General features: G+C 61.6%; 1 protein-coding gene across 5 annotated transcripts; it reads right to left on the bottom strand.

Moving 5' to 3' along the window:
- Nucleotides 1-280: 280 nt before the first annotated feature.
- Nucleotides 281-24,613, bottom strand: ASIC4 (acid sensing ion channel subunit family member 4). Of its 5 annotated transcripts, XM_035710881.2 has the most exons (11): nucleotides 23,326-24,606; nucleotides 21,983-22,871; nucleotides 6,774-6,918; nucleotides 6,302-6,429; nucleotides 5,945-6,107; nucleotides 5,163-5,219; nucleotides 2,797-2,950; nucleotides 1,382-1,473; nucleotides 1,222-1,301; nucleotides 806-910; nucleotides 281-639 (listed from the first exon to the last, which is right to left on the bottom strand). In XM_035710881.2, exons 2-11 carry the CDS (start codon nucleotides 22,562-22,564, stop codon nucleotides 526-528), a joined length of 1,620 nt encoding a protein of 539 aa, XP_035566774.1. In that variant the 5' UTR covers nucleotides 22,565-22,871; nucleotides 23,326-24,606; the 3' UTR covers nucleotides 281-525. The 5 variants fall into 5 exon arrangements, 3 of the variants coding, with proteins under 3 accessions (XP_035566774.1, XP_035566775.1, XP_025297843.2); XM_035710882.2 differs by having other exon boundaries at nucleotides 5,945-6,089; nucleotides 21,983-24,609; XM_025442058.3 differs by having other exon boundaries at nucleotides 21,983-24,606.

Below are 24,613 nucleotides of genomic sequence, written 5' to 3'. Positions count from 1 at the left end.
GGCCTGCTGGGCCACCCAGTCCCCCTGCCGAGAGGGGAGCTGGGCCTGGAGAGGGACAGGAAGTAGGACCAGCCCAGCACTCCTGAGTCCTGGGGGGTCTCCCTCTCCTGCTGACGTTTCCCGGGCTGGGTCCCTGGCTGTCCCTGACTCACCCACCCCCATAGCCCCACCCGCTTCTACATCTCTACCCCCACCCCACCCCCTCCTCCCTAAATATATACAAATGTACAGGGGGTTCCACCCCTACTGGAGTGGGCCCCTTCCTCCCCACCCCTCCAGCCCTCCCCGGGCACCACCAGCCTGGGGGTGGGTGGGAGGGCGATGGACAAGAAGGGCCCCTGTGCAAAGCAGCTGGTGCCAGAGCTGGTGAGAGCCTGCACCGAGTCCCTGCCCTCCCGGTGAGCACCGCTGCCTCCCCCTCCCCATGGGCTGCCCCCAGGCCTTGGGTCCCAGGAGCAGGAGGAGACTGTTGGGGATCCTGGGAGGGGCCCCAGACTCCTGGGTCTTTTTCCACACAGCACCATCCTAGCAAGCAAAGTCTTCAAAGAGGCCTCCTCGGGGGCCCGGAGGGTGGTGGTGGTTGGGGAGCAGGCCGCTGGCTCCCCCACCCTCAATGTGGCCACGGCTTGGGCAGGGACTCTGCAAGGTGAAGAGGGAGTGAGACGTGGACCATGCGAGCCAGACCTCCATGCCCCACACAGCCAGCCTTTCCTCGTGCCCCGGGGCCAGGGCTTGAGGGCTGCTGAGGCCTTGGGTCCCAGGAGAGGCCACTGGCTACCCTCTGCAGAGCAGAGCTCATCCTCACCTGCTCTTTCAGCTCCTGCAGCCCCAGCGTGGAGATGCCCCCGGTGGAGGTCCGCAGGGGGGTCTTGGGACGGCGCCACACCCGCTTCAGTCGGTCCCAGGACACCTTGGGGTTCGGGGGAAGGGACAGCAGTGGACTCAGGAAACTTGGTAGAGGCCCAGGACCACCACGTAGGACCTGCTGCCCCACACCCCCAGCAGGACTCCCTAATCCTCCCCGCCCATCCCCTTCTCCTAACTCCAGCACCCTCACGCCTTCAAGCCGATCAGGAGACCAGAAACCCCAAGCTGGGCTTCGCAGCCAGGCCGGCTGCATCAGGAAACCTGTACTGCCCTCCCTCCCCCTGCTTTTCCCACAGCCCCTCCTCCCACCTGCACACCCCTGCTGGGTGGCCCCCCCAGGCCCCCAGCCCTTGCCTCATAGATGTAATCTAGGATCTCCAGCAGTGTGAGGACGCTGGCCCCGATGAACAAGCCCATCTGTCCCCCGAGGTCTCCTGGGGGGCATGAGAGCGAGGTCAGAGGCACAGGCGAGGCTGAGTCACCCCCACAGAATCGGGTCAGGGCCATGTCTCACCCAGCAGCGCTGACAGGCCATAGGCTGCTCGCTGCTCCATGGCCTCAGACGTCAGGGCTTCAAAAAAGACATCTAGGACCAGGAAGTTCTCCCTGTGGAGACAGGAAGCAGGGTGTTCCCCTGGGCTGTGTCCTGAAAAGGGGGCTGGCAGGGACATCTGGGTCCAGCAGACTCTGATCCGAGGTCCCCCGCACCAGGAAGCCCATGACCACCCTCAGACCCCCGAAGGCTGTGATTGGAGACAGTCCCACATGCATGTCTGTGTCATATTTCGAAGTTAGCCAAGGGCCTGGGAGAGCAAAATAAAATCCCTGGACCTGAAGGAGTCCCTCCTGCCTCCTGCTGTAAAAGTGCAAATGGCATTCACTCTGCATCATCAAAATACCTTTCTAGGACTTTCAATGGCTCCCTATTGCTCAAGAATCCACCCCAAATTCTTTTTCTGGACTTCCAAGACCACCCATGACCTGAGCCTTCTTATCCAGACTCCTTTCGTATCTGCTTCTCTCCACACAGCCTGCTGGCAGCTCAGGCTGATCCCACAGTTCTCTAGTTGGGACGCCTCCTCCCTCCTCCTCCTCCTCAGAGGCCCGGCTCTTGCCTCCCCTGCTTCGTCCCTTTAATCTCAGTGGCGGCCTGACAGTCAGTAGCACACCATCAGATATGGCCTCATCCACACATTGTGGTGGGAGCTTCGTGGAGCCATCAGCTCTGTCCCCACAGGACCCACACCCTGGCACCCTGGCAGCCACAGGCTGTTGAGCATTTGTACATCGGCTACAGGGGACCAGACCCCAGGCTCGGTGAGGCCTCTCCTGCCGGCCACCTTGTCCCTCTCCCTCCACACGCCATTCACTCAGTGTGCATTTAACGGTCCCCAGGGTCCTGGGAGAGGAAGACGAGCAGAGGGTGGTAAGCCGACAGGTGGGTGCAGTGAGAGAGAGAGAGAGAGAGAGAGGTACAGGCTGCTGTGGGAGCTCAGAGGAAAGGCGTTTGGATCTCCAAGGGCCTCCCTGGAGGCGCCTGGGTGGCTCAGTCGGTAAAGCATCTGCCTCCGGCTCAGGTCATGATCCCAGGGTCCTGGGATTGTGTCCCACGTCGGGCTCCCTGCTCTTCAAGGAGCCTGTTTCTCCCTCTCCCACTGCCCCTCCATCTGCTCATGCTCCCTCTTTCTCAAATAAATAAATAAAAATTTTTATTTAAAAAAAAAAGCCTCCCCGGAGGTGGGGACACAGGAGTGACTTGGAGGATGGGTAAGGATTAATTAGAAGAAAAGGATTGTGAAAGGCAGCCCTGGCGGCGGGAGCCTCGCTCCCAAGAAAGATGCAGCCCCTCCCGGTCTCCACCAGGCGCCGGCCCTGCTGAGCGTGGCAACCACTACACGCGCGTGCACACACCCGCGCGCACACACGCACCGGATGTAGGTCTCGTTGCGGTTGTACTTCCTTGCCAGGTACCGGGCCGAGCCCCTGTTGGGGATCCGGACCATGGAGATTTCCTTCCCGTAGCGAGTCAGGTTGCAGGGAGTAGGGCAGAAACACGGGCCCTCGGAGCCCCCACCCAAGGAGTCTGCAACACAGAGGCACCAACTGCAGTAGGGGAGGGTGGGGGCCCAGGGGCCCGGCTGCTGGGAGAAGGCGCAGGGGCTGTCCCGACGCAGGCATCGTCCCCGTCCCCGTGAGGGCCCCACTGCCTAGGGGAGCCTCGCTGGGGTGCCTCCCTGAGACTCCCTAGGAAAGCGGGTGAGGACAGAAACCCAGCACCCTCCTGCAGCCTTATCCTTCTGTGTCCCAGCCCCCCGGGGCCGAGAAGTCCTCACGGCTCAGACGGAGGACACAGCCCATGCAGCGGAGCTAATCAATCACACGAGGCCTCAAGACACACACCGGGCTCGGGAGGATGCCGGATGAATGGGATCATATGCTTGTTTTTACATGAGCAGATGGATGAGTGGGCGGATGGATGGACAGATGGGCAGAGGGACAAATGCTATGTTTAATGTGCTGGATTTTCTCGGGGCGCCCGGGAGGCTCAGTCGGTTAAGCATCCGACTCTTGGTTTCGGCTCAGGTCGTGATCTCACAGGTCCAGGTCCGGCTCAGCGGAGAGTCTGCTCGAAGATTCTCTCCCTCTGCCCCTCCCCTGGCTTGTGCGTGTGCACATGCTTGCTCTCTCTCCAATAAATAGATAAATAAATCTTTTTTAAAAATATGTGGGTTTTCTCTGTTCCCCTCTTCAGATCCACTCTCCACGGTCCGGTCCATCACTTCCCCGAGCCCAGGGGGTGGGGCTCTCTGCCGGGAGCATCACCTAGACTCCCTTGTCTTCTGGCTTTGGGTTGGGTTCGGGCCAATGGGAGAGACCCCAGCAGGGTCAGAGGGTAAGGAGGGGACAGACGCCAGGGTACTTCTTTCCCTGCTTCCTCTCCACCAGGCACCGGTTGCCTGAGGCTGCTTCTCCCTCTTGTGGCCACAGCATCTGGCCTCTGGGAGAGCCACAGATGGCTGCTTGGGCCCCAGGGGTGCTCCTTCCCTAACTCCCCAGGCCCCAGCAACTAAAGTCTACCTGGTGTTGCTAGTTCTGTGGGGTTTCACCATCCTTGTGGTCCCCGAGTCCCCCCTCGCACATTTGCCTCATCATCGGCCATACTTCCATTGCCCCTTTGGCTGATGCGCTTGGGATGCGGGACAGAGAAGGTCTTGGGGTGGTTCCCCTGCCCGTCCTCTCTCCCTCCCTGAAGCCTCGTCATTTGGATTATTGCAATGGTCTCCCGACCCTTTGCCCTGCTTCTGCTCCAAGTCCTCGCCATCCCTTTTCCGCAGCTGATCAGAGTCACCTTGCTAACATCAGATGGCATTCTTGGCTTGCCTTTAGCCACTGTGGGCTTCCTGGAGCCTCCTCCACTCCTGCTGCCCCCTCCTGTGTTCTCTGCCCCCCAGCCACACTGACCTTTCAGTGCACAGCCTACTCCCCCCAATACACACACACACTCTCTGGCTCTCTGTGGCCCCCGATGTTTATCTAGCATGGAACTGTTCCCACTGCCTACACCATGCCCCCTGCTTTTCACCAGGCTGGCTCTTCCACACCCTTCAACCTCAGCAAATCAATCATTTCCTCCCAGGATCCTCCCGCCTTCCCAGGTGGAGCTGCAGGCTCCTCCCTGGGGCCTTGTAGCAGCCCTGAGATTCCCCTCTCCAAGGACCAGCGTCGTCCCCTCTCCAAGGCCATCGCAGTCCCCGTCCACAGCCCTGCTGGCCCGGAAGCTCCAGGAGGGCAGCCTCTTGGCCCCGCTCTCACCTCCAGCACCAGCCCACGCTGGCAACATCTGCAGAAGAAGGGGTGGATGGATGGATGGACGGATGGGTGGATGAGTGAATCGCAGCCCGCGGGAGACCTACGGACAGGTGGCGCTTGCCTGACCCACATGGATGCTCAGCAGCGCATCTCCCCTCGGACCAAGAGAGAAGTCATTGCACTTTCCCAGAGAACAAGAGCTCGTTTGCTGAGCCACGACAGAAGCCCAGCCCCTCACTCCCGGTCCTGAGTTCTCTGCACTCACCCCCACCCTGCTGCCTCCACTTACCCAAGTGTCCACACCCGTAAAGTCCTCAGAACCCCTGGAAGTATGGGATAAGGCTCGACCCCGGGGAGGTACCAGCCAGGGAGAGACTGGGGGTGGGGCAAGGCAGTGAGGGGAACAGTGGACAGAGAGAGACAAAGAGGAGGAGGGTGGAGAGCCAGGCGGTGGGGGGGGGGGGGTGTGCAGGCGCAGCACGGACCCAGTGTGTGGTCAGCACACTCGATGTAGATATTGGGCGGGCAGATGGTCTCGTTGCCTGAAAGGAGAGAAGATTATTCCTGGAGTCTACGGTTCCACCCCCTCTCCCCCACCATATCCCCAAATGTGGGCACACACGTGCACACACATGCACACACGTTCGCGCATCCCTATATGTGCATGAGCTTGTACGCGCTTGTGCATGTCCACCTGCAAATGTACGCATGCATATATGCGTGCCAACATACACACACCGGTACGCGTGCGTGCAAGCACAGGCACACAAGCACAAATGTACGTAAGCACACGTATGCGCACACATTAATGTGCCCACAAGCATGCACGTGTGCATTCCCAAATGCATATGTGAAAACAGAAAATCTCAAACAGGGGTGCCTGGGGGGCCCCATCATGTACGTGTCCATTTTTCAGCTCCGGTCACGATCGATCGCGGGGCCTTGAGATCAAGCCCCCCATGGCTCCGTGTGCACAGGAAGGAGTCGGCTTCTCTCTCTATCCCTCCGCACCCCTCCCCTCGCCCCTCCCTCCTCCCCCTCCCCCCTCCCGGTTCTCGTGCACTCGAGCTCTCTCTGTCTCAGAGAAATAAATAAATCTCTTTTAAAAAATCCCAAACGCATACGCATACACTCACATGAGTATAGACACGCACACAGGTTGTTGTACACATGCACTTGCTCGTGCACATGAGCAGCGTCCTGCCCCGGGAGGTTCTGCGGCCTGGCCGGGCGGCACGGAGGGCTGGCGGGAGGGTAGGGTGCCCACCTGGCATGTGCACCATCCGGCAGTGGCAGCGCTGAAGCACGGCCTCCTTTTCACAGCGCAGCCGGCAGGCAGACACGCTGTAGGCTGAGTAGCCCTGCAGCTCAGGCTCCCTGAGCCCGCTCTCCGCGCGGCAGTTGCCCCAGGGCTGGGGCAGATAGGTCAGCTGCAGAGGGTGGGCACATGGGGTCATGCCCAAGAGTCCCACCTGGCCCTCCACTGCCCACGGCCCCAGCAAAGGCCACGGTGGGGGGCTGGGGGGCTGTGAGCCTCCGACGGGCATGTCCGGTCAGCATCCCCTCTGGGCCCGAAGACCCTGCCCAATGCCCCGTGCAGGGCCCCACCCAGGGAGGTGCTCACCCGCTGTTCTTGGCAGGACACGAAGGTTTGGAAGCCTGGGGACACGCCGAAGCCCAACTGGTGGATGTAGGGTGGCTCTTCTTGGCTATGGATCTGCACTCGGATGCCAGCCTCAAACGACGTCTCGTCTGCACAGTGTAGATGGGGACCTTTGGAAACCCATTCCAGGGGCGCCTGGGTGGCTCAGTGGGTTGAGTGTCTGCCTTTGACCCAGGTCATGATCCTGGGCTCCTGAGATCGAGCCCGCCTCAGGCTCCCCACTCAGGAGGGTCTGCTTCTCCCCCTCCCTCTGCCTCTCCCTCTGGGCTGTGCTGTCTCTCGCTCACACACTCAAATAAATAGATGGAATCTTTTTCAAAACATAAAAAATAATGTAGAAATTTAAACAAAATTAAAAGAAAGGAAACCCATCCCCGGCAGAGGGCCCAGGCTGAAGCCCCCCAAGTTGGCCCCAGTCCCTTTCCCGGCATACTTGTCTCTCTCCAGATGGGCAGGTATTCCTCTTGCTGGATGTCCAACATGATCTCCAGGCCACTGCCCATGCCCCCCGCCCGACTGGGCAGTGAACTCTGTGGATCCGCGTTGAAGGTGTAACACTTCCCATAGCGAGTATAGACCTGCCGGGTAAAGAGAGGAGGAGAGGAGATGGATGGAGGGACTAAGACAATTTCTTAAGCTCAAGGTTTCCTGTCCTGCGAGCAGGCCGCCGCACCTGCTGGACCCCACAGCCCAGCCTCTCTCTCCCCCAAGCTTCTCCCGCAAGCTTCTAGTGACATCCTCTCTTAGATGATCAAAAGGCATCTCCAGCGTAACATCTCAGTAGCAGAGCTCTTGGGGCGCCCGGGGAGCTCAGCGGTTGAGCGTCTGCCTTCGGCTCAGGGCGTGATCCCGAGATCCTGGGATCGAGTCCTGCATCGGGCTCCCTGCTCAGTGGGCAGCCTGCTTCTCCCTCTGCCTGTCTCTCTGCCTCCTCGTTCTCTGTGTCTCTCATGAATAAATAAATAAAATCTTAAAAAAAAAAATAGGAAAGCTCTTGCTATCTTCCCAACTCCTGTGCCCTCCTCCAGTTTCTCAAGTCAGAATCCCAGACACTTCCCTCTCCCTCACCCCTACGTCCAATCCAGCATGTGTGCCGGGCAATTCTACCTCGGAAATCTATTTAGAATCCAACCACTTTCCTGGCGCCTGGGAGGCTCAGATGGTGGGGCGTCTGCCTTCGGCTTGGGTCATGATCTTAGGGTCCCGGGATCGAGTCCCACGTCTGGCTCTGCAGGGAGCCTGCTTTTCCCTCTGCCTCTCCCCTGCTCACTCTGTCTCTGTCTCTGTTTCTGTCTCTCTCTATCTCTATCTCTCTGTCTCCACTGCATAAATAAAATCTTAAAAAAAAAAAAGAATCCCACCACTTTCCTTCCATCTCGTGCCCCTCCTTCTCACCATCATCTCCCACCTGGCCTGGCGGTGGGCTCCTAATGGGGCTGCCTTCATCCTTCCGGGCCCTTCCCCACGTAGTAGCCAGAGCGCCCACTGTAAAGGGCATGGATCCGATCAAGTCCCTTGCTGGCTCGAAACCCAGCATTTCCCGGAGAATAAAACCAAACTCCTTTCCCGTCCTGAGAGTCTCCATGTGGTGTGATCTCTCCTGCCACCCCACCCCACCCCTAGGTCTCCGTGACAAATTCAAACTTATGGCGCCCTTCCTTCCCCTGGCCTTTGCTCCCCCGCCTGGAAGGCCGCCCCCAACCCCATCCTTTAAGTCTCAGCTGCAGTGTCCCCTCTTCACACTCATGTGCACACACCACATACACACGCAGCACGACCCTCCCCCGGGGGGCTCGGTGTCGGTCGGTTTGCTCAGTACTCATCCAGACCTGAGATGATCTCGTTCCTCTGTTTGTCCTCTTGTCCAGTGTCCACCTCTCCCCGGGGAGGTTTATGCCCCAGGGGGGCAACGAGCCTGTCTGGTGTCCCCAGCCAGGCCTGAGCCCAGCAGGAGGGGCGCGTCTAAGCAGTGCCTGCCGCGCTCCCGGACGGTTCCCGGGCATGGACACCAGATGGCGCCGACGCCCCGGAGATGAGGCCGAGGCCCCGCCGGCGGGGTCAGAGGAGAGGCGGAGGCGAGGCCCGGCAGCCAGGCTCACCCCACAGAGACGAGCCCCCGGGTCAAACCCATCACAGGCAGCACCTTCCCTGGGGGCAAGGGGTCCGTGCCCTCAATCACTCGCGCGCTCCTCCTCCCCGCTCCTTGGGAACGGTTGGCCCGGTAAGAGCTGGGAGCAAAGGCTCGTCGGTGTTGGGGAGAAGATATCCTAGATGCCTGGCTTCCCAGAGGGTGCAGGAGGGAGAGAGGCTGGGGTGGGGGCCGCAGGACGAGGATCTCTAAGTGGGGCCGGGGGTGCGAGGGCAGGGCTCCCATGCCCCCTAGGATAATCAATACCCACCCCCCTTGGTGCTCTCCTCTCACCCAAACACCCTGCCTCTCAGTCCTCAAACAAAAATGGGCACATAGGGACGCCTGGGTGGCTCAGCGGTTGAGCATCTGCCTTCGGCCTGGGGTGTGATCCTGGGGTCCCTGGATCGAGTCCTACATCGGGCTCCCTGCGTGGAGCCTGCTTCTCCCTCTGCCATGTCTCTGTCTGCCTTTCTCTCTCTGTCTCTCATGAATAAATGAATAAAATCTTTAAAAAACAATGGGCCCATGCAACCTACAAAATGTGGCACCACCCCCCCCACCCCATTTCCTGCACTCAGCAGCTCTGGCATGGATAGGGTTAATGAACCCTATTTTTATAGACCAGGAAAGGACAGCTCAGAGAGGTGATGTGACTTGCTCCAGTCACACAGCCAGTCAGCTAGACGGTGGGAGGACTGGAATTCATCTGGATGCCAGACTTGAGCTGTTCCCACAGCCCAGTGCTGGCAGCTGCCCACCCGCCAACCCAAGCCCAGCCGAAATGAGACAGGTGTGTGACCCCACAGCCTTCGGTCCCTTCTTCCCCTCTCCCTCCTTCCCTTCCACTGCACTCCCGCACACCTTCCTCAGTCTCTGCTGCTTCTCCCATCCTCACCTGTGCCCCCGTCCTGCTCTGCCCCCTGGCCAACTTCTGGGTTCCAGTCTGCGGCCCTGCCGCATCCCCCCTGCATTAAAGCTAAATGCTTAACATGGCCTTTCCAATGGCATCCCCACAGATGAAGAGATGGAGGCTCAGAGAGGTGGGCTGATGACCAGGGTCTCCAAGATCAGTGCTTCTCAAACTTCAATGTGCACACAAAGCCCGTGGGGACCTGGTTAGAACACAGATTCTGATTCAGTAATGTGTGTTGGCGGGAGAGGGGGGTGGGCAAGACTGAGATTGTGCGTTTCTGACAGCCTGCGGGTCCATGGGCTGCCCTTTGAGTAGGAAGGCCCTGAATGAATGGGCGGTAGCCCAGTAAGCCGGCTCCACTGTAGACCTGTGCTCTGACAACACGTCACTGGAGGGAGGGGAACCCCCCCCCAAACAGGCTGGGTGCGAAATTCCTAGATCCCCAGGGGGTGTGGGAAAGACAGATGGGGGGAATACAGAAGTATTTGCCTCAAATCTCAAGGCACCCACCCTCTTCCTACTTAGGGCCAAAAAAGATGCTGGAATCAGCTTTGCCGATGCAGCCGGTTTAGACACGCTCTAGTTGAGAGGCTAAGCAAGACATGGGCTGCATGGGGGACCCAGGCAGGGAGCTGCCCTCAGCCCCCTGCCTGCCCCCACCCCCCAGGGTGCTGCACCGCCTCGGCTCTCCCTGACCACCAGGAACCCTCAGGGCCTCTCTGCAGCTCAGCCCAAGCCTGGGACTGTGGACTCCCCGTGGCCGTGGCCGGGAGCCACAGTTGGTGGCCTTGGCTTGCGAGAAGCCCAGCACGCCTTGCGGAAGGAGGTGTGAGTGGAGGAAAGGAGTGCCAGGTGAGCCTCCCAAAGGTCCGGTGCCAGGGTGCTTCTGATTTTCTCCTTTGAGCCTTCAATAACACTCCAGGAGGGAAGTCCTGGTGCCCCCGTTTAATGGTGAGGAAGCTCAGAAGGGGAAAGTGGCTTGGCTAAGGGCCCACAGGAAGTAAAGGACAGAGACTCTAGCAGAACCGAGCCCAACGTCAAGGCGGGGTTGGTGCCTATAAGCCCCTGGCAGGGATTCAGTGAATAAATGACTCGTGGGCTCCTGACCCGGGGCAGGGATTGGTGGCCTCCTTCCTGGTCCGCGGGGACACGGGCTGCGTGCACGACCCGAGGCCCAGCCTCCGGAGGGGGCAGTTGCCTGGCACCCCTGACCTTGAGGGGCTGATGCAGAGTGGGGGTGGCGGAGGGGCTGGTGGGTACACTCCGCGGGGACTGGACGGGCCAGACTGGCAGGGCCACCTGCGCAGCCCAGGTCAGGCCCGACTGCTGGGCAGAGGGAGCGTTGCCCCGGAGACGGTCTCGGGCCAGGCAGGCAGCGGCGGGTGGAATTGCCAGCTCCTAAGTGGCAGAAGTCTGGTGGCAGCACAGCCCACAGCCTCTTCCATGGAGACGGCACGGCAGCTCCGCCTCAAGGTCCCACAGGCTGGCCACTGCTCTCCTCTCTACGGACTGGCCCGGACGAGGGTGTGTGTCCGGGAGAGTCCAGGGCCCAGCCGTGGCGAGGGGCCAGGCAGGGCCAGCATGTGCCTTGACGGGCCACAGGTCTTCTCCAAATGATCCCCCATCAGCCTTTGAGCCCTGTCCCCATCTCGGCCCTCCGTCTTGGCTCCCAGGCCCTCTCACCCGACCCGAGGCTAAGCGCATGGCCTCCCGGAACCCTGGGCCCAGGCTGGACAGCTTCCAGACGGGACTCTCCCTCGTTGTGTGTGGACCCTGGTATCCCTCCCTTCCCTGTTTCTGGCCAGCCCTCTGCCCGTCCCTCTCAGAGCGCTTCACCCTTTCTTGGCCTGGCCCCTGGCCTGGGTTTGCCTCCCGAGTCTCTGTCCCCTGATCTTGGTGTGTGTCCCAAGGGCCTTCGCTGTTCTCCTGGTCTGGCTGTCCTTGGCATCTGAGAAATGACCCATCTGGCCTCTGTCTCTCTGTCTGTCACCCCGGCCTCTGTCATCCTTCCCCATTGGCCTGACTGCCCCCTGTCCTCTCTGTTCCTCTGCCTTCTGCACCTGCACCCTATTTATCTTTAGCTGAGGTGTCCAGTCTCTGTCTCTTGTCTTCCTACTAGACTTTTCCCTGTGCCTGAAGCGGCCCCTGTCAAGCCAGGAACCCCTCGCCAGATGTACTTCCCTCCTTCTCCTCCCTGCCCCCTCGGCCAGGTCTCCCCTGGATGACATCAGAGCTTGGGAGAAATCTGTCCAGAGCTCTCCACTCGGAGCAGTGGCTCCTCACAGCCCCTTGGGTTCCATCCATCCACGGCTCCCATTTCCCCAGAAAGCTCTCCTTGGCTGCCTGGCTTGCATGCACCCCCAGCCCTCCCCAGCCCTCATCCTCTCTGCAGCCACGGAAACCACGGGGTTAACAGGCAATTAGCAGGGCCAGGGCTCAGAGCGGTGGGGGGAGAGGGCCCTGGGCCTCCAGGAGATAAGAAGCAGCCAGGAGCAGCCGAGAGGCTGGACTAATCCTGGAGCTAATCTGCGGCCTGGGCTTTTATCTCCACTGGCCTTCTGGGCACCCTGCCTCCGCTAAGGCCCTGGCACCTCCCCCCCACACTCTTCCATAGGCGCTCCATCCCCCCACATTCCATTAGCCCTACCCTGATGTGGTCCAGCTCCAAGCCTTTCACTTAGCCGCTCCACCCTGCCCTCCCACCCCCCATCAATGAGCCCCCGGGGTGCCAGGGGAAGGGGGTGCATCTTCATCCTAAACTGTGACTAGCATGGCAGGTTGAACAACTCCTGAACAACACTGGGGGGGGGGCAGCGTCCAAGTTCAAAGCTTCCTGCTTCTCTATCCTCACTGGGGAAAAAAGAGGGAACCAATTGGAGACACCTGGAGTGGCTGTGCCCATCAGAACCTAGAGGCCACTCAGTCCAAGTCTGGTCATACAAAGGCCAAAACAGAAGCCTGGGGGTGGCGAGGCACACATCCAAGGACTAGAGTCCAGTCCATTTCCCGCACTGGCCCCAATACTCTCCTCTAACCACCCACCCTGGGGAGTCAGTAGACCCCAGTGCCAGCCGCAGCTCTGCCACGGACAGCCTGTGTAGCTCTGGCCAGTAAAGTGATGTGTCGACTTCTCTGGACCTGTTTCTTCATCTGTCAGGTGGGAACGCGGGTAGGGGAAACTCTTGCCCGATTTATGTCACGGGGTGATTGTAAGGCACGTAGGGAAAAGCCATGTGCAAAGTGAAATCGTGTGCACGAGGCCTCAACATTAGCAATAAGAGTGGTAGAGACCCATAAGAACCTGGGGCAGAGATCGGCCCCTGGAGGTGGTGCCGAAAACGGATGCACATGTCATAGCCTCTTAACTTGGGGAAGGGGCACCTATTTTGGAGTCCTTGAGAACAGGGTTCAAATCCCGGCTCTGCCACCAAACTCGGGCAAACCACCTTGGGTGCTGGTGCATGATTTAGTCTCTCTGAGCCTAGGATTGCTCATCTGTTAAAGGGAAGTGGTAATTTCTCCTCCTAAAGTTAGTTGTGAGGATGAGAGATAAGTTCAGAGTGATGCGTGGTAGGGTGCTCAAGGAAGGCAGCGGGCGGCGATATGGGGTGTAGATTTGTGAATGGAGCTTCTTGCCAAATGGTGCAGCTTTTTTCTTTCTTTCTTTCTCTCTCCCCACCCCTCTCTTTTCTTTCTCTTTCTTTCTTTCTTTCTTTCTTTCTTTCTTTCTTTCTTTCTTTCTTCTTTTTTCTTTCTTTCTTTCTCTTTTCTTTCTAATATTGAAGTATGCTTGACATTGGTGCAGCATTTTGATCCTGGATTCCTGCTGGTCCCATCCCCAGGGCACCAAGCACCTTGGTAAAGGCTGTCTCGGCAATCTGGGAGAGCCTGTGTTTTCTAGAGGACGGGGCTCCGTCAGAACAGACACCCCCCAGCACTGACGAGGGGGCACTGGCTTCCCTACTGATGAGTTAGCAGCAGTGACCCAACAGGCTTGCAGTGCACCCTGGTTTGTCTCTGGGCCCTGCCTTTACGGTCTGTGGGATTCTAATTCAGTCATTTAACCTCTCTGCTCCTCCATTTTTTACCTGTAAAATGGGAATAATAATAGACACCCGTCAGAGGTGCCATGAGGAAAGAGATAATAGACACAAATAATGGCAACATCTAACACTTATTTAGTACTTGCCCTATGCCAAGCACGGCCCTAAGCACTGTATATAAATTAACTAACTCCTCAATCCTCACAAAAACCCTATACAGCGGTCACTTATCCCCATTTTACAGACAAGATAATACAGGCCCAATGAGGGTAAGGGACCTGCCCGGGGTCACATTAACACAGCACAGCAGGTACCAGGCAGTCTGGTGGCCAAGTCTGTGCTATAGCCACTGTGTGATGACACACCCCTGGCACAGCACCAACAAATAGTAGGTGCCCAAGAAATGGCAGGTGTTCAAACAACGCATCCGACACTCTTCTGCGAGCCCTGTGCCCTGTGCCGGGCACTCTGCTTGGCGCTGGGGATGGTTCAGAGAACAAAACAGACAATCTCTGCTCTGAGGGACTCTGCCGTCTGGCTGCAGAGGGATTCATTCATTCAAAACGTGTTTGTTGAGCCCCCTACACTCCGAGGCAGGTGTACAGCAGCGGGGGCCGACACAGAACCGCGGCCACAGGGCCAGGCAGGCCGTTGTCAGCTGTGATTGCTGCTGCGACGAGGGGACCCGCACAAGTCCCCCGGGCGGTGGGACAAGACTTGGGTTTGGGCTGGAGAGGCCCTGCGCCCAGGGCGAGCCCGCTCCCCCACCCGGGGGAGCTTCAGAGGCCCGGGGCCGGGGCCGAGTGGAGGAGGACGCCCCCCAGCAGGCCTGGCCTCCGCCCCGCCGCACCCCACAGCCCCCCGCCCCCTGCGCCCAGGCCTGGGAGGGAAGAGGAGCCCCGTTCGTTCAAATGTAAATGCGTGGGCTGCGCGGGGCGGGGTGGCGCCGGGGCGGGGGCGGCGAGGGGGGCGGGAGCCGGGCGCGGGCGCCGAGGGCGGGAGGGGGGAGGGGGGAGGGCGCGGGCAGCCCCGCCCCGCCCCGGGAGCGACCACCTGGGCCTTGGACCCCACCGAGTCGAGTCGTCTTCCGGGCGGCAGTGTTTCCCCTGCGTAGCCAGGCCCTTCCCTGACATTGCCGCTCCCCGACGCAAAGTTACTCGGGGAAGAGTTGTGTTGGCACAGCGAGCGCACTCCGGCCGGGCGGGAGTTCGGGGCCAGGACGGGGGGGGGGGGGGGGGGGGACGGGGGGTGCCCCCCGCCCCGCCCCCGCCGTCCGGCCCGGCCGCCCGCACCCAGGGCCCGCACCCCCGCCCGCACCCCCGCCGCGCGCCCGTCCCTCCCGCGGGGCCGGCGTCCATCACGCGCCCGAGCGCCCCCCTCCCGCCTCCCCGGGCGCTCGGCTCCCCTCCCCGGGTTTGCCTCATTTGCATTCCCCCGGCTCCCGGCTCCTCGGCAAAGTGACCTCCGCGCACAGCAGCGCCCGAGGCTTCCACCGCGGAGGGAGACACGCCGCCCGCCGCCCGCCGCCCGCCGCGCCCGGGGAGGGCCGAGGGGGCGCGAGGCCGGACGGCGGGGTCCGGGGCGCCGCGGGGGCGGCCGGCGGGCTCGGGGGCGGCGGGAAGGGCCTTGGGGCCGAGGGGCGCAGACGGGCTCCGAGGGGATTTGAACCCGGGACCTCAGATCCCCCGCGGGGCTGGGAGTGAGACGTGGAGGGCGGCACCGGGCTCGCGGAGCTGCGCCCCAGCAACGGAACCCCTGTTTGGGGCCGGGCCTCCCCGACACCCCGTTCCCCCTCCCCGCACGCAGCCCCGCGGGGAGGGGCCAGCCCAGGCCGCAGGGGCCCGGGGGTCCCCCGCCCCCGGCCCACCGAGCCGCCGCCCCTCCCCCCGTTTGGTATTTACACCTTTCACACATTTGTAAGCTATTATCCTGTCCACGCTTAGTCACCGCTGAGCCAAGCGCCACGGATTTAGCTCCTTTAATCTTTCCTCCTAAATCAATCCTCCATTTCCCCTTAATCATCCCGTGGCTCCTCTCTGAACTCTCGCCGCTGCCTCGCCTGCTGCAGCCCATGCCCGTCTCGGAGCTGCCCCCCCTCCAATCCCAAACCGGTGTCCCAAGGGCAAGGTGAACATTTAGGGGGTGGCTTGGCTTTCCGGCGCTGCGGGCCCCCTGCCCGGGAGCCAGGAGGAGGGGTGCAGACACCCCTCCACCCCCTCCCCCCTTTCCGGAAACCCATGGCACTCTGAACCTCGCCTCCGTCCTCTGGAAGACCCTAACCCTCAGGCCTCCCTCCCTGGTTCTGGCTGTCCCCACCCCCTCTACAGCTGCTGTAAGGAGGTGGCATTGCCGGGTGAGCCTGGAAGGGCCTGGAAACACTAACTCACCAGCCCGAGGCTCCCCTCATCCCCTCCTCCAGGGTGCCAGTCCGTCTCTCCTTGACCACCCTGCCTCCACCCTGCATTAGCTCCCGCGCATGGGCACCCACTGACTCCGCGGCCTGGCCTGGGCAGCCCTGAAGCTCAGCACTCCTGGTGCTTCTTGGGATGCTCGCGCCTCCCTGCTGCCCACTCCTGATCCTTTCTGCCCCCCACAGGCCTGGGCCGGGCAGAGGCAGCCCTGCTTTGGGCCCCAAGAAGGAGCAGATTCCTCCTCCCCGGAAAGCACAGGGGCAGGGGTGAGGGGTCCAGGAAGGAGCACAGGGAGGGGAGAAAGAGGAAGGACAGGAGGGGGACACTGGGGCCATTTCTTCAAATGCTAATCAGCATCTTCCGGCAGTGCCACAAGAAGCTGAGCTGATAATGAGCCCAGCTCGGGGCTGATTCCTGATTAATGAAGAGGCCACGGGGCTGCTGAGTGGGGCCGGGTGGGGCAGGTCCCTCCCAGCCCGCCCCCTGCCCTTGCAGACCGGCCCTCTGTAACAATAGCAGCCTCTGCCCTTGGATGCTTGGCTGCAGCACTCAGATCCCGGGGCCCGCAACTCCACTGGCCAAAGGGAAGCAGCCAGGTTGGGAGCACCCCCTCCAGGAGGGCCTGAGGGACAGCAGCCAGCACTGGGGCAGGAGGTGGGGAAAGGGAACCCTTGAGTTCTGCAATCCAGGAGTTGTAGGTAATCCTCAGAGTATTTTTTAAATCAGGAAAGATTTTATTAAAATGATCAAGACTTGGGCTTCTCTGGAAACCCCCCCAAACACACACACACACACACACACACACACACACACACACACACACCTGGGCATCCCTGACCATAGGGCCATAGTTAGCTGGGGCTGAGAGCACTGTTCCCCTCAAGCAGGTGATCTTCAGTTTTGCTCAAATCCCACCCTTCCCTGTTGTGTGCCCTCCCCGACCTGACCTGCCTGGCTCCTCCTGATGGCAGGACCAACCCGGGTTAGTTGGATTAAACGTTCTTCAGACTCATGCCTCCGGAGGAGACAGGGCTGGACAGAGGGTGAGGATAAGAGGTAAGCCCGCCCCTTCCTGGGTCAAGGGGGCAGGGGGCAGCCCTGGGCCCCTTTGGAGCCAGCAGCAAAGGTCTGGAGTTGTGATGTTCCTGGGGTGGCCCTCCCACAACCAAGGAGGCAGGGCACAGATGATCGTACTGGCCTGGCCGCACCAGGGGGGAGACTGGCTCAGGAGGCAGCTGGGATGGAAGGCTGGGGACCGCCTCGGATCTGGCATGGGAGAGCCAGGGAGTGCTAGAGCCATCCCCACCCCCTCCTGGCTCCCCCTGCCAGGGAGCCGTCCTGGCTGGCAGCTGGGGTGGGGCTGGGAGGGGAGGGAGGAGGGCAGGGAGGGGGACTGCCCAGCTGGAAGAGGCCTTGTCTAATTGTGCCTGATTAGTAGAGAGGAAGAGAACAGGGCGAGTGATTAATAGTCACGGCAGTCACCAGCGAGTGGGGAAGGAGGGCTGGGAGGGGGAGGGAAGTCTGAGAGCCAAGAGGGGATGGAGGCCATGAAGTGCCCACAGGTTCCTGGTGGCCTGCCCCTCCAGGGACTGTCTGGACCCCTGACGACCCCTCTGAGGGGCCAAATCCTACCTCCTGCCTCCTCAAGGATTCTCCACCTCCCCCCTGCCTCAGTTTTCCAGACCGTAGAATGGAAAAGACCAAGGTCGTGGCCTGCTCCTCGGAAGGAAGGTATATGTATTTGCTCATCTGGTGTTTCCAGACACCTCACTGTCCCTAGACCCAGACCCTATGCTCAGCTCAACCCGAGACCTCGGCCCAGATGGTAGATGGTGGGGCTTCTGGCCAGAGCCCACAGCCACCACCTTACATCCTTTGACCCCAGTCGGAATCCCCATCCCTGCCCATTGTGGCAGCCCGAAGCTCGTTCCTAGGACCACCGAGAGCCATGCTGTCCACTACGGTTGCCCCTAGCCACGTGCGGCTGTTTGAATTGAACGTTCATTTTCATGTCCCGCTAATCACCTGTCAGATGCTCAACAGCCGGTGTGGCCAGTGACCACCCTGCTGGACAGCACAGATCCAGAACACGTCCATCACCCCGGAAATGTTCTGGAGAGCGGGTGTGCACGCTTCCCGCACGCATGCACGCGCATGCATATTTGGGAGGGGCGGGTAGCCGCAGTGCTGGGAATGCTGGAACAGCGGAGGGGGGGTCAGGGCAGGGGAAGGCCAGGTGAGGGCCCATAGCGGAGCTGCCCGCACAGGGGGTCCGAAACAGCAGGTGGTGCTGGGCAGTCAGGTGAGACAGCAGGCAGTGGGGTATTAGCCGTGGAACAGCAGACGCTTCCAGAAGACACACTGCGTGCTTGCCAGGCAGCGTGCTAGGTTCTTTGCAGCCATCTTTTTAAGCCTCACAACTGCCCGAATCTTTTAGGTTCTGCTACTGTATTTACTGAACATAGAAACTGCGGCTCATGGAAGCTCTCTGACTTGTCTGAGGCCACACAGCTGAAAGGGGAGAGCCGAGGTTCAAATCCAGCCAGCCGATCTGGCTCGGGAAGCCGCACACTTGACTGCTCCGCCGTGCATTCCCCAGCTGAGAGGAGATGCTGAATTTTAGAGCCACCCTTGCATTTTACAGCTAAAGAAATGAAGCCTGGGGAGAAAGAGTGATTTCTGCCTTCTAGTAAGTGGGCAGGCTGAGAGCAAGCCGCAATGGGGAAAGCATGGTTGGGGCTCGGAGCACCGGGGTGGGGGGAGCAGATGGCGGTGGGAACCGGGAGGAAGGCAGAGAACATATAGGTGGTGAGAGCAGGAGGCGAGGTGGGAGTGGGTGGGTGGGGACGAGCTTGAGCGAGGAGGGGGAGGGGATGAGGGGAAGGGACTGGGTGAGCAAGGTGGAGGGGAACTGGGTGGAGTGGGGAGCATCCCGCCCCGCCCCCCGCCCCCCAAGCTCCTCTCCCCTCTCCCCTTCCACTCTCCTCCTCTCCCCTCCTCTCAGCTCCAAACCTCCCAGGCCTGCCTCATCCCTTGAACCTTTCCAATCCTCTTCAGCCCAGAGTGGCCTCTCTCTCTGAACTCAGGCTCCTACTCTCCATGCACCTCTTTTGGCAGTTAACCCTGGCACCTCTTGGCCCTGCTTGCACGGCTGGTTAACCCTCGCATGGTTGGTTGAGCTTTTGAGCATCCCTGTGTCAGCCTCACCGCGAGAGTGGAGGCTGCTTGAGGACAGGGACAGGGACTGGGGACTGGGGTCTGGGGCTTCCCTTCGTTGTTCGTCCCCACAGGCCCCGCAGGTTCGTAGTAGGTGCGCAGAACTCAGTGTTGACTGGGTGAGGGACTGGGAGTCGGTGAGGGGGTACCAGGGAGTGTGGGGGCGAAAGCAACTGCGGTGGTAACAGAGGCAAGAGCAGCAGCTTAGGGCACTGGGGGAGGGCGCGTTACCCAGAGTAAAAATAGGCTGGAAAATGTGACATTTATTAACTTGGATTCTGGAGGAAAGGTCACAGCAGAGTGGGGAGTGGGAGGGAGGAAACGGAAAGTAACAGAAAACACATCGCAGCCCCTTCCCCAAAGCCTGTCGCTGTCACTGACCGTGTCACCACCCGTGCCCTGGCGGGTTTCCCGCCAGCTGGTCCCCTACCCATCTCCCTACCAGATGCCCCTCACGAGCTCTGTGTTCTTAGCACGGGGTCTGCTGTGGAGTTGGCGTCAGAGACCCCGTGTCTTCACCTGCTGCCCCTTCTCCAGAGTGGCCCCACAGAACACCCGCTCTGGCCCACTGCCTTGGGTCATGGACTGCCATCCCAGCTGATAATCCCAGACCCCGCTGGCAGCAGACTCAACCCTAGAAGGCCAGGTCCAAGGGAAGTTACCCTCAGCAAATGGGGAATGGGATGGGGTGTGGGCAGAAGGGTCTGGGGTCTAGCCCAGGTGGGGCAGCCACGGAAAGCAGGACCCAGAGGGGAATTCCTGTCTCCCTGGGCTTGCTTTGCCCCTCCGCTCTTCTCGGGCCTGCCACAACCCCAGAGCTGAAGCCCACAAACTTCTCCTCCCCTCCTCCCCGCAGCCCCAGAGTGTGAGAAGGCCTGTGGGATGTCCATCCTCCCCTTGAGCCATCCTCAGGATTCCCAGACTCCCTGCTCCCTTGCCCTCCAGGAACCTCCTTTCCTAGAGCCAGGCAGGAAACCCCTGCTCCCCTCACCTAACTTCCCCTTCTCCATGTCTCCCTCTCCCCTTTCCCCTCCTTCCTTCCCACTGAGGTCTCAACACACTTCCTCTTTCCTTTCTACCCCCAACTGGGGCCAGAGATGCAAACTCCTGCTCAGAGACACAAAGCTCTCATTGATTCCTGCCTCAACAGCACCGCCTGAGACTGGGCTCTGTCTGGACCCCCCCCCCAGCTCTGAAGGGTGAGCATGTCAGCAGAGGGGCCCCAGGGACCCAAGGGCCACATGCACACTCTCAGCACCTCACCTCCTTGGGGACTCCCGCAGTCCTGGATTTGGGAACAGTGATTTTTTTTTTCCTAGAAGAGGGGTGTGCAGCCCCACAAAAGCTCCGTGGCCCCCAACCTGGCGCAATCCCTCCTTTCTATCCCTTCCTCCATTTCTACCCAACTCCCCTCACATCCAATGGCAGGAGGACCCGGAGGCTGCAGGCATGGGTGGTGGTGAGAGGAGCCCGTAGGCCTAGTAGGGCATGTTTCCCGCTGACGCCGAGGCAGTGAGTGAATGGGAACCTGGGCAGGAGGAAGGAAAGCCGCCACCCCATCTCTGGGGCCAGGCCATGGGAGGGAGGCTGGCTGGAGCGGGCACCATGTTGATGCCACGTATTTGCATATGCGCTGGGCAGTGGTGACAAGGATGCGAACACGCATGTACACAATGCTGGGAGGCACCTGGGGACTGGGGACAGGCATCTCAAGCACCAGGGATAATAGAGACCCCGTGACCATGGGTGAACGGAGCACCGACACACAGACAGACTGCACACGAGACACGCCCCCCACGCTCACACCTGACTGGGAGGTGTGCATGGGAGGGCAGCCCAAGCCGGCACTCCAATCCCAATGAGTGTGTGTGTCTGTGTTCACACACGTGTGAGATGTGGCACCAGCAGGCCCCACATGGGAAGCAGGGACTGAGGTAGATGGGGGGGAAGCGTCACCAAAGGGCACGGCATCCACCGTGTGGCCCTGCCATCAGCAGCCAAGTAAGAGCTGGGATGTGGGCACGGAGATGAGGCGCGCTCAGTGTGTGGGTGTGCAGGTGTGCACGTGAGTGTGGTGATGGGGACACTGAGTATGAGACGGGGGGGTGCAGGAAACTGCCCCCAGGGTTGGGGTGTGTGCCCGCGTGCGTGTGTGCGCGCGTGTGCGCGTGTGCCGGGTCGCAGTGAGGGTGAGCCGTGAACATAAGAGTGAATGAGTGATTCTCAGTGTACGAGCCAGCGCCGGGCCAGGAACAGCAAGAGCCAGGAAACGGAGGGAGGGAAGGCGGGAGACGCTGGAGGGGCAGCATGAAAGAGCGTGTGTGAGCGAGTCTGTGAAAGGGGGTGTGTGTGAGAGACACAGAGACAGAGAAGAGACACTGGCGCCCAGTGTACGCGAGGACCAAGATCGTTTCTATCCAGCCTTGCCGGTGGCGCCAGCTCCCCGGGAGGCAGCCCCGAGTCCCTCTCCTGCTGGAGCCCCCCAGACTCCCTCTGCCCATCACCCTCATCCACGGGGGAGAAGAATCCAGTAGCCGCAGAAGAAAAAGGCAACCAGAGATAAGTGGGGGCCAGTGGGTCCAGCCTTGGCACGGCGCCTCCCTTCCCCCCGCGAACTGCCGGGCTTCAGGGGCCCCTGGGCCGGGTCCAGGGCCTCCTGCACCCCTCCCCGGCCCCGGACCTGGGCGCTGCAGCCTCCGCGGACCCAGGAAGAGGAGCGGCACCGGGTAAGCCCCCAGGAGCATCCCCCGCTCCGTGGCCGGGGAGCCTGAGGGAAACCCTGGGCGTGGGGGGACACGAGGCCGGCCTCTGGCGGCGGCCGGGAGGGAAGCCCTGTCGAGGATGCCCCTGCCCGCCACCCTGTCCCCGCGGCCCCCCCCCAGCGGCCTCTGGCCGCCCCAGGCAGGCGGCCCGGCTGGCAGGACTCACCACGGAGAAGTTGCTGGCGGAACAGTGGTGCCCACTGAAGTTGCAGCTCTTGAGCATGTCGGCGAGCTGGTGGCCGGTGCGGTTGAGGATGTCCACCATGTCGGGCTCCGGGTAGCGCAGGCCGGCCGCACGGTGCCCGTCCCGGTCTTTGGGGGGCAGCCCCGTCAGGTTGGCCAGGTGGAAGATGTCGGCGTCGCTGAGGGCCGAGTGCCGGAAGCGGTTGATGTTGCAGAGGGTGACAGCCGGGAAGCCCGCCGCTGGGGCTGGGGCGGCGGGGTCCATCGCCACCAGGTGAGGCCGGGTCAGGTAGCCCCGGGCCAGGCCGGCAGCCTGGTACAGGAAGGCGGCCAACGAGGTGAGCAGGGCCAGTGCCCACAGGGTTCTGCGCAGTCCGTGGGGGCCCCGGCCACAGGCCCGGCCCAGCCCGTGCAGGGTGCTGGTGCTGGCAAAGGTGGCCAGGTCCCGGGGGGCTGCCGCCCCCTGTGCGGCCCCCAGGAGGCTCTGCTCATCCCCTGCCTCCTTCTCCTTGGGTTTCGCATCCTCCTCTGCAAATTTGATTTTGCACACAATCTCGATCGGCATCTGTCCCCGGCTGCTGGGACTGGCCGGAGCCTCCCTGCCCCTGTCCCTCCCTGGCCAGCAGCCCCCGGTGCCCTCCGGAGTGGCGGTGGCAGCGGCGGCTGCTCTTCTAAACTCAGGGCAAGCGGGAGGAGGACAGGGACGGGGTGGGGGCCCGAGGTGGGGGAGTCACTCCCACTCCCAGCAGCTCCGCAGCCCTGGTGCTGCCTCTGCTGCTGCTGCCTCTGCTGCTGCTTGTCTCTCTCCTCGATCGTCTCCTTGTGGCTTCCCTTATCAGCACCAGCACAGCTGTCAGCCCCTGCGTGTGTCCCTGCGAGCGAGCGAGCGAGGGAGTGAGCGCTGCTCCGCCACGCCGCGCAGCCCCAGCCGCTCCGCGCAGCATGTGCTCCGGAGCCCACCCCGTGCTTAATAATTCAGGACATGTCAACAGCGTTTCACCGGCGCCACTGGCGGCAAGAGCCAGGCCGGGGGCGGGGGAGCCCCCCACTCACCCCCCTTCCACCCAGGACAGGGATCCCCAGCCCCTGCCCTAGACCTTCATGGGGCTGCCCCCAAACTCTAGCTGCACCCTAGGCACTCATGGGGTCCCCAGGCGGCCCCACTCCCAGCCCACCCAGGGAAGAGATTTGCACCCGAGTCCTCAGCCCATTTGGCCACTTTATAGGACCACGCCCCAGAAGGGTCAGCCAACGCCATCCCCCACCTCCCTGACTCCTGAACCCCAGCACCTGGCCACCACCGCCTGCCCCCACTGCCCCACTCACAGCGGCTTCCAGAAACTCCTTGGGAGAGCCACTTGTTTGAATGAGGGGGGGGCAGAGGAGGGCAGGCAAGGCAGACAAGGGGACATCCGTGACTCCACCAAGATTCGTGGCTTCCCTGGAGCATTGCTCCCAACTTCAACATCTACTGTACCCCTGCGCACCCTGGGATGCTGGCCGCCCCCTCCCCATCCCCCCAAACTCAGTCACTTGTGGGTCTGGGACAGAGGACACCCTGGCTGACTTGCACACCTATGGCCACTTGGCTAACCCCACACGTTTCCCAGATCCCTTGCCAAGCCTGGCTGGGGGTTGCGGGGTGTGTGTGTGTGTGGGGGGGGTGAACAGGCCAGGGTGCAGAGAAGAGGTATGAAGGGGTGGGGAGAGGGTGTGGAAAGGAGGGAGGGGAAGAGCCCACACAGGGATCTGGGAGGGAGGAGAAGTGTGCGGGCTCCAAGGGGAGGGAGCACTATCCCAGAGGCAGAAGGGGGGGGGGTAGCCGAGTAGGGCAGGGGAGCCCTGGCTGGCTCACTGGCGGTGGGGAAGCAGGCACCTGGGCCGTTATTGCGGGCGGGGCTGGGGCCCCAGTTGGCAGCCCAGGGGGAGGAAATGCCTGGGTGCCCGCGGGGCGGGTCGGTCACAGGGAGCAGCTTGTGTTCTGGGGGGCCCCCTGAGTGAGACCGTGAGCCCTCACGGGGGAGGAAGCACTTGTCCCCCAGACGAAAGGGGGGGCTGATTAATCGGGGCGCTAATGAGCAGCAGGGAGAGGAAGCTCAGAGGGGCGGGGGAGGCGGCTCCATCGATCCGAGCCGCGGAACCAGCAGCTGAAAAAAAAGTGAGAAGGGAATCGATCTGAGGGAAACGGCAGCTGCTGGGGATTAGAGCCCCAGGTCCACCCGCTGCCCAGAGGCCACTCCTCCCCTGCGTCAGGCCTGCCCTGCCAGTCGCAGCCCCCGCCTGGACCCAGAGGAGGGGCCGAGGGGTGGCCACCCTGGGGAGCGGGGAGTCACTGCCCACCCCGGCGGCCAGGCCAGCTCAGGCCCCACGGGTCACCAGTCAGCCCAGCACGGAGCCCACCAAGCCCTGGCCCCGGCCACGTCAGCGCCCTGCTGCGGCTGCCTCCGTCCTCAAAGTAGCTTCCTCGGGGGCCCTGTGGCTGGGCTCCCCCAGCTGGGAACACGAGACCCCCGGGGTCAGGGCTCCCACTGGCAGGGGCCCAGAGAGGAAAGGGGATGGCATGGGAAGCAGCTGCTGAGTCAGCACCCATAGCCTCGGGTGACCACAGACAGTG

This window comes from Canis lupus, chromosome 37 (assembly GCF_003254725.2).
Source record: "Canis lupus dingo isolate Sandy chromosome 37, ASM325472v2, whole genome shotgun sequence".
Taxonomy (NCBI): domain Eukaryota; kingdom Metazoa; phylum Chordata; class Mammalia; order Carnivora; family Canidae; genus Canis; species Canis lupus.
Note: the sequence above shows the minus strand (reverse complement) of the source record. Positions and strands in the feature narration are given on the sequence as shown.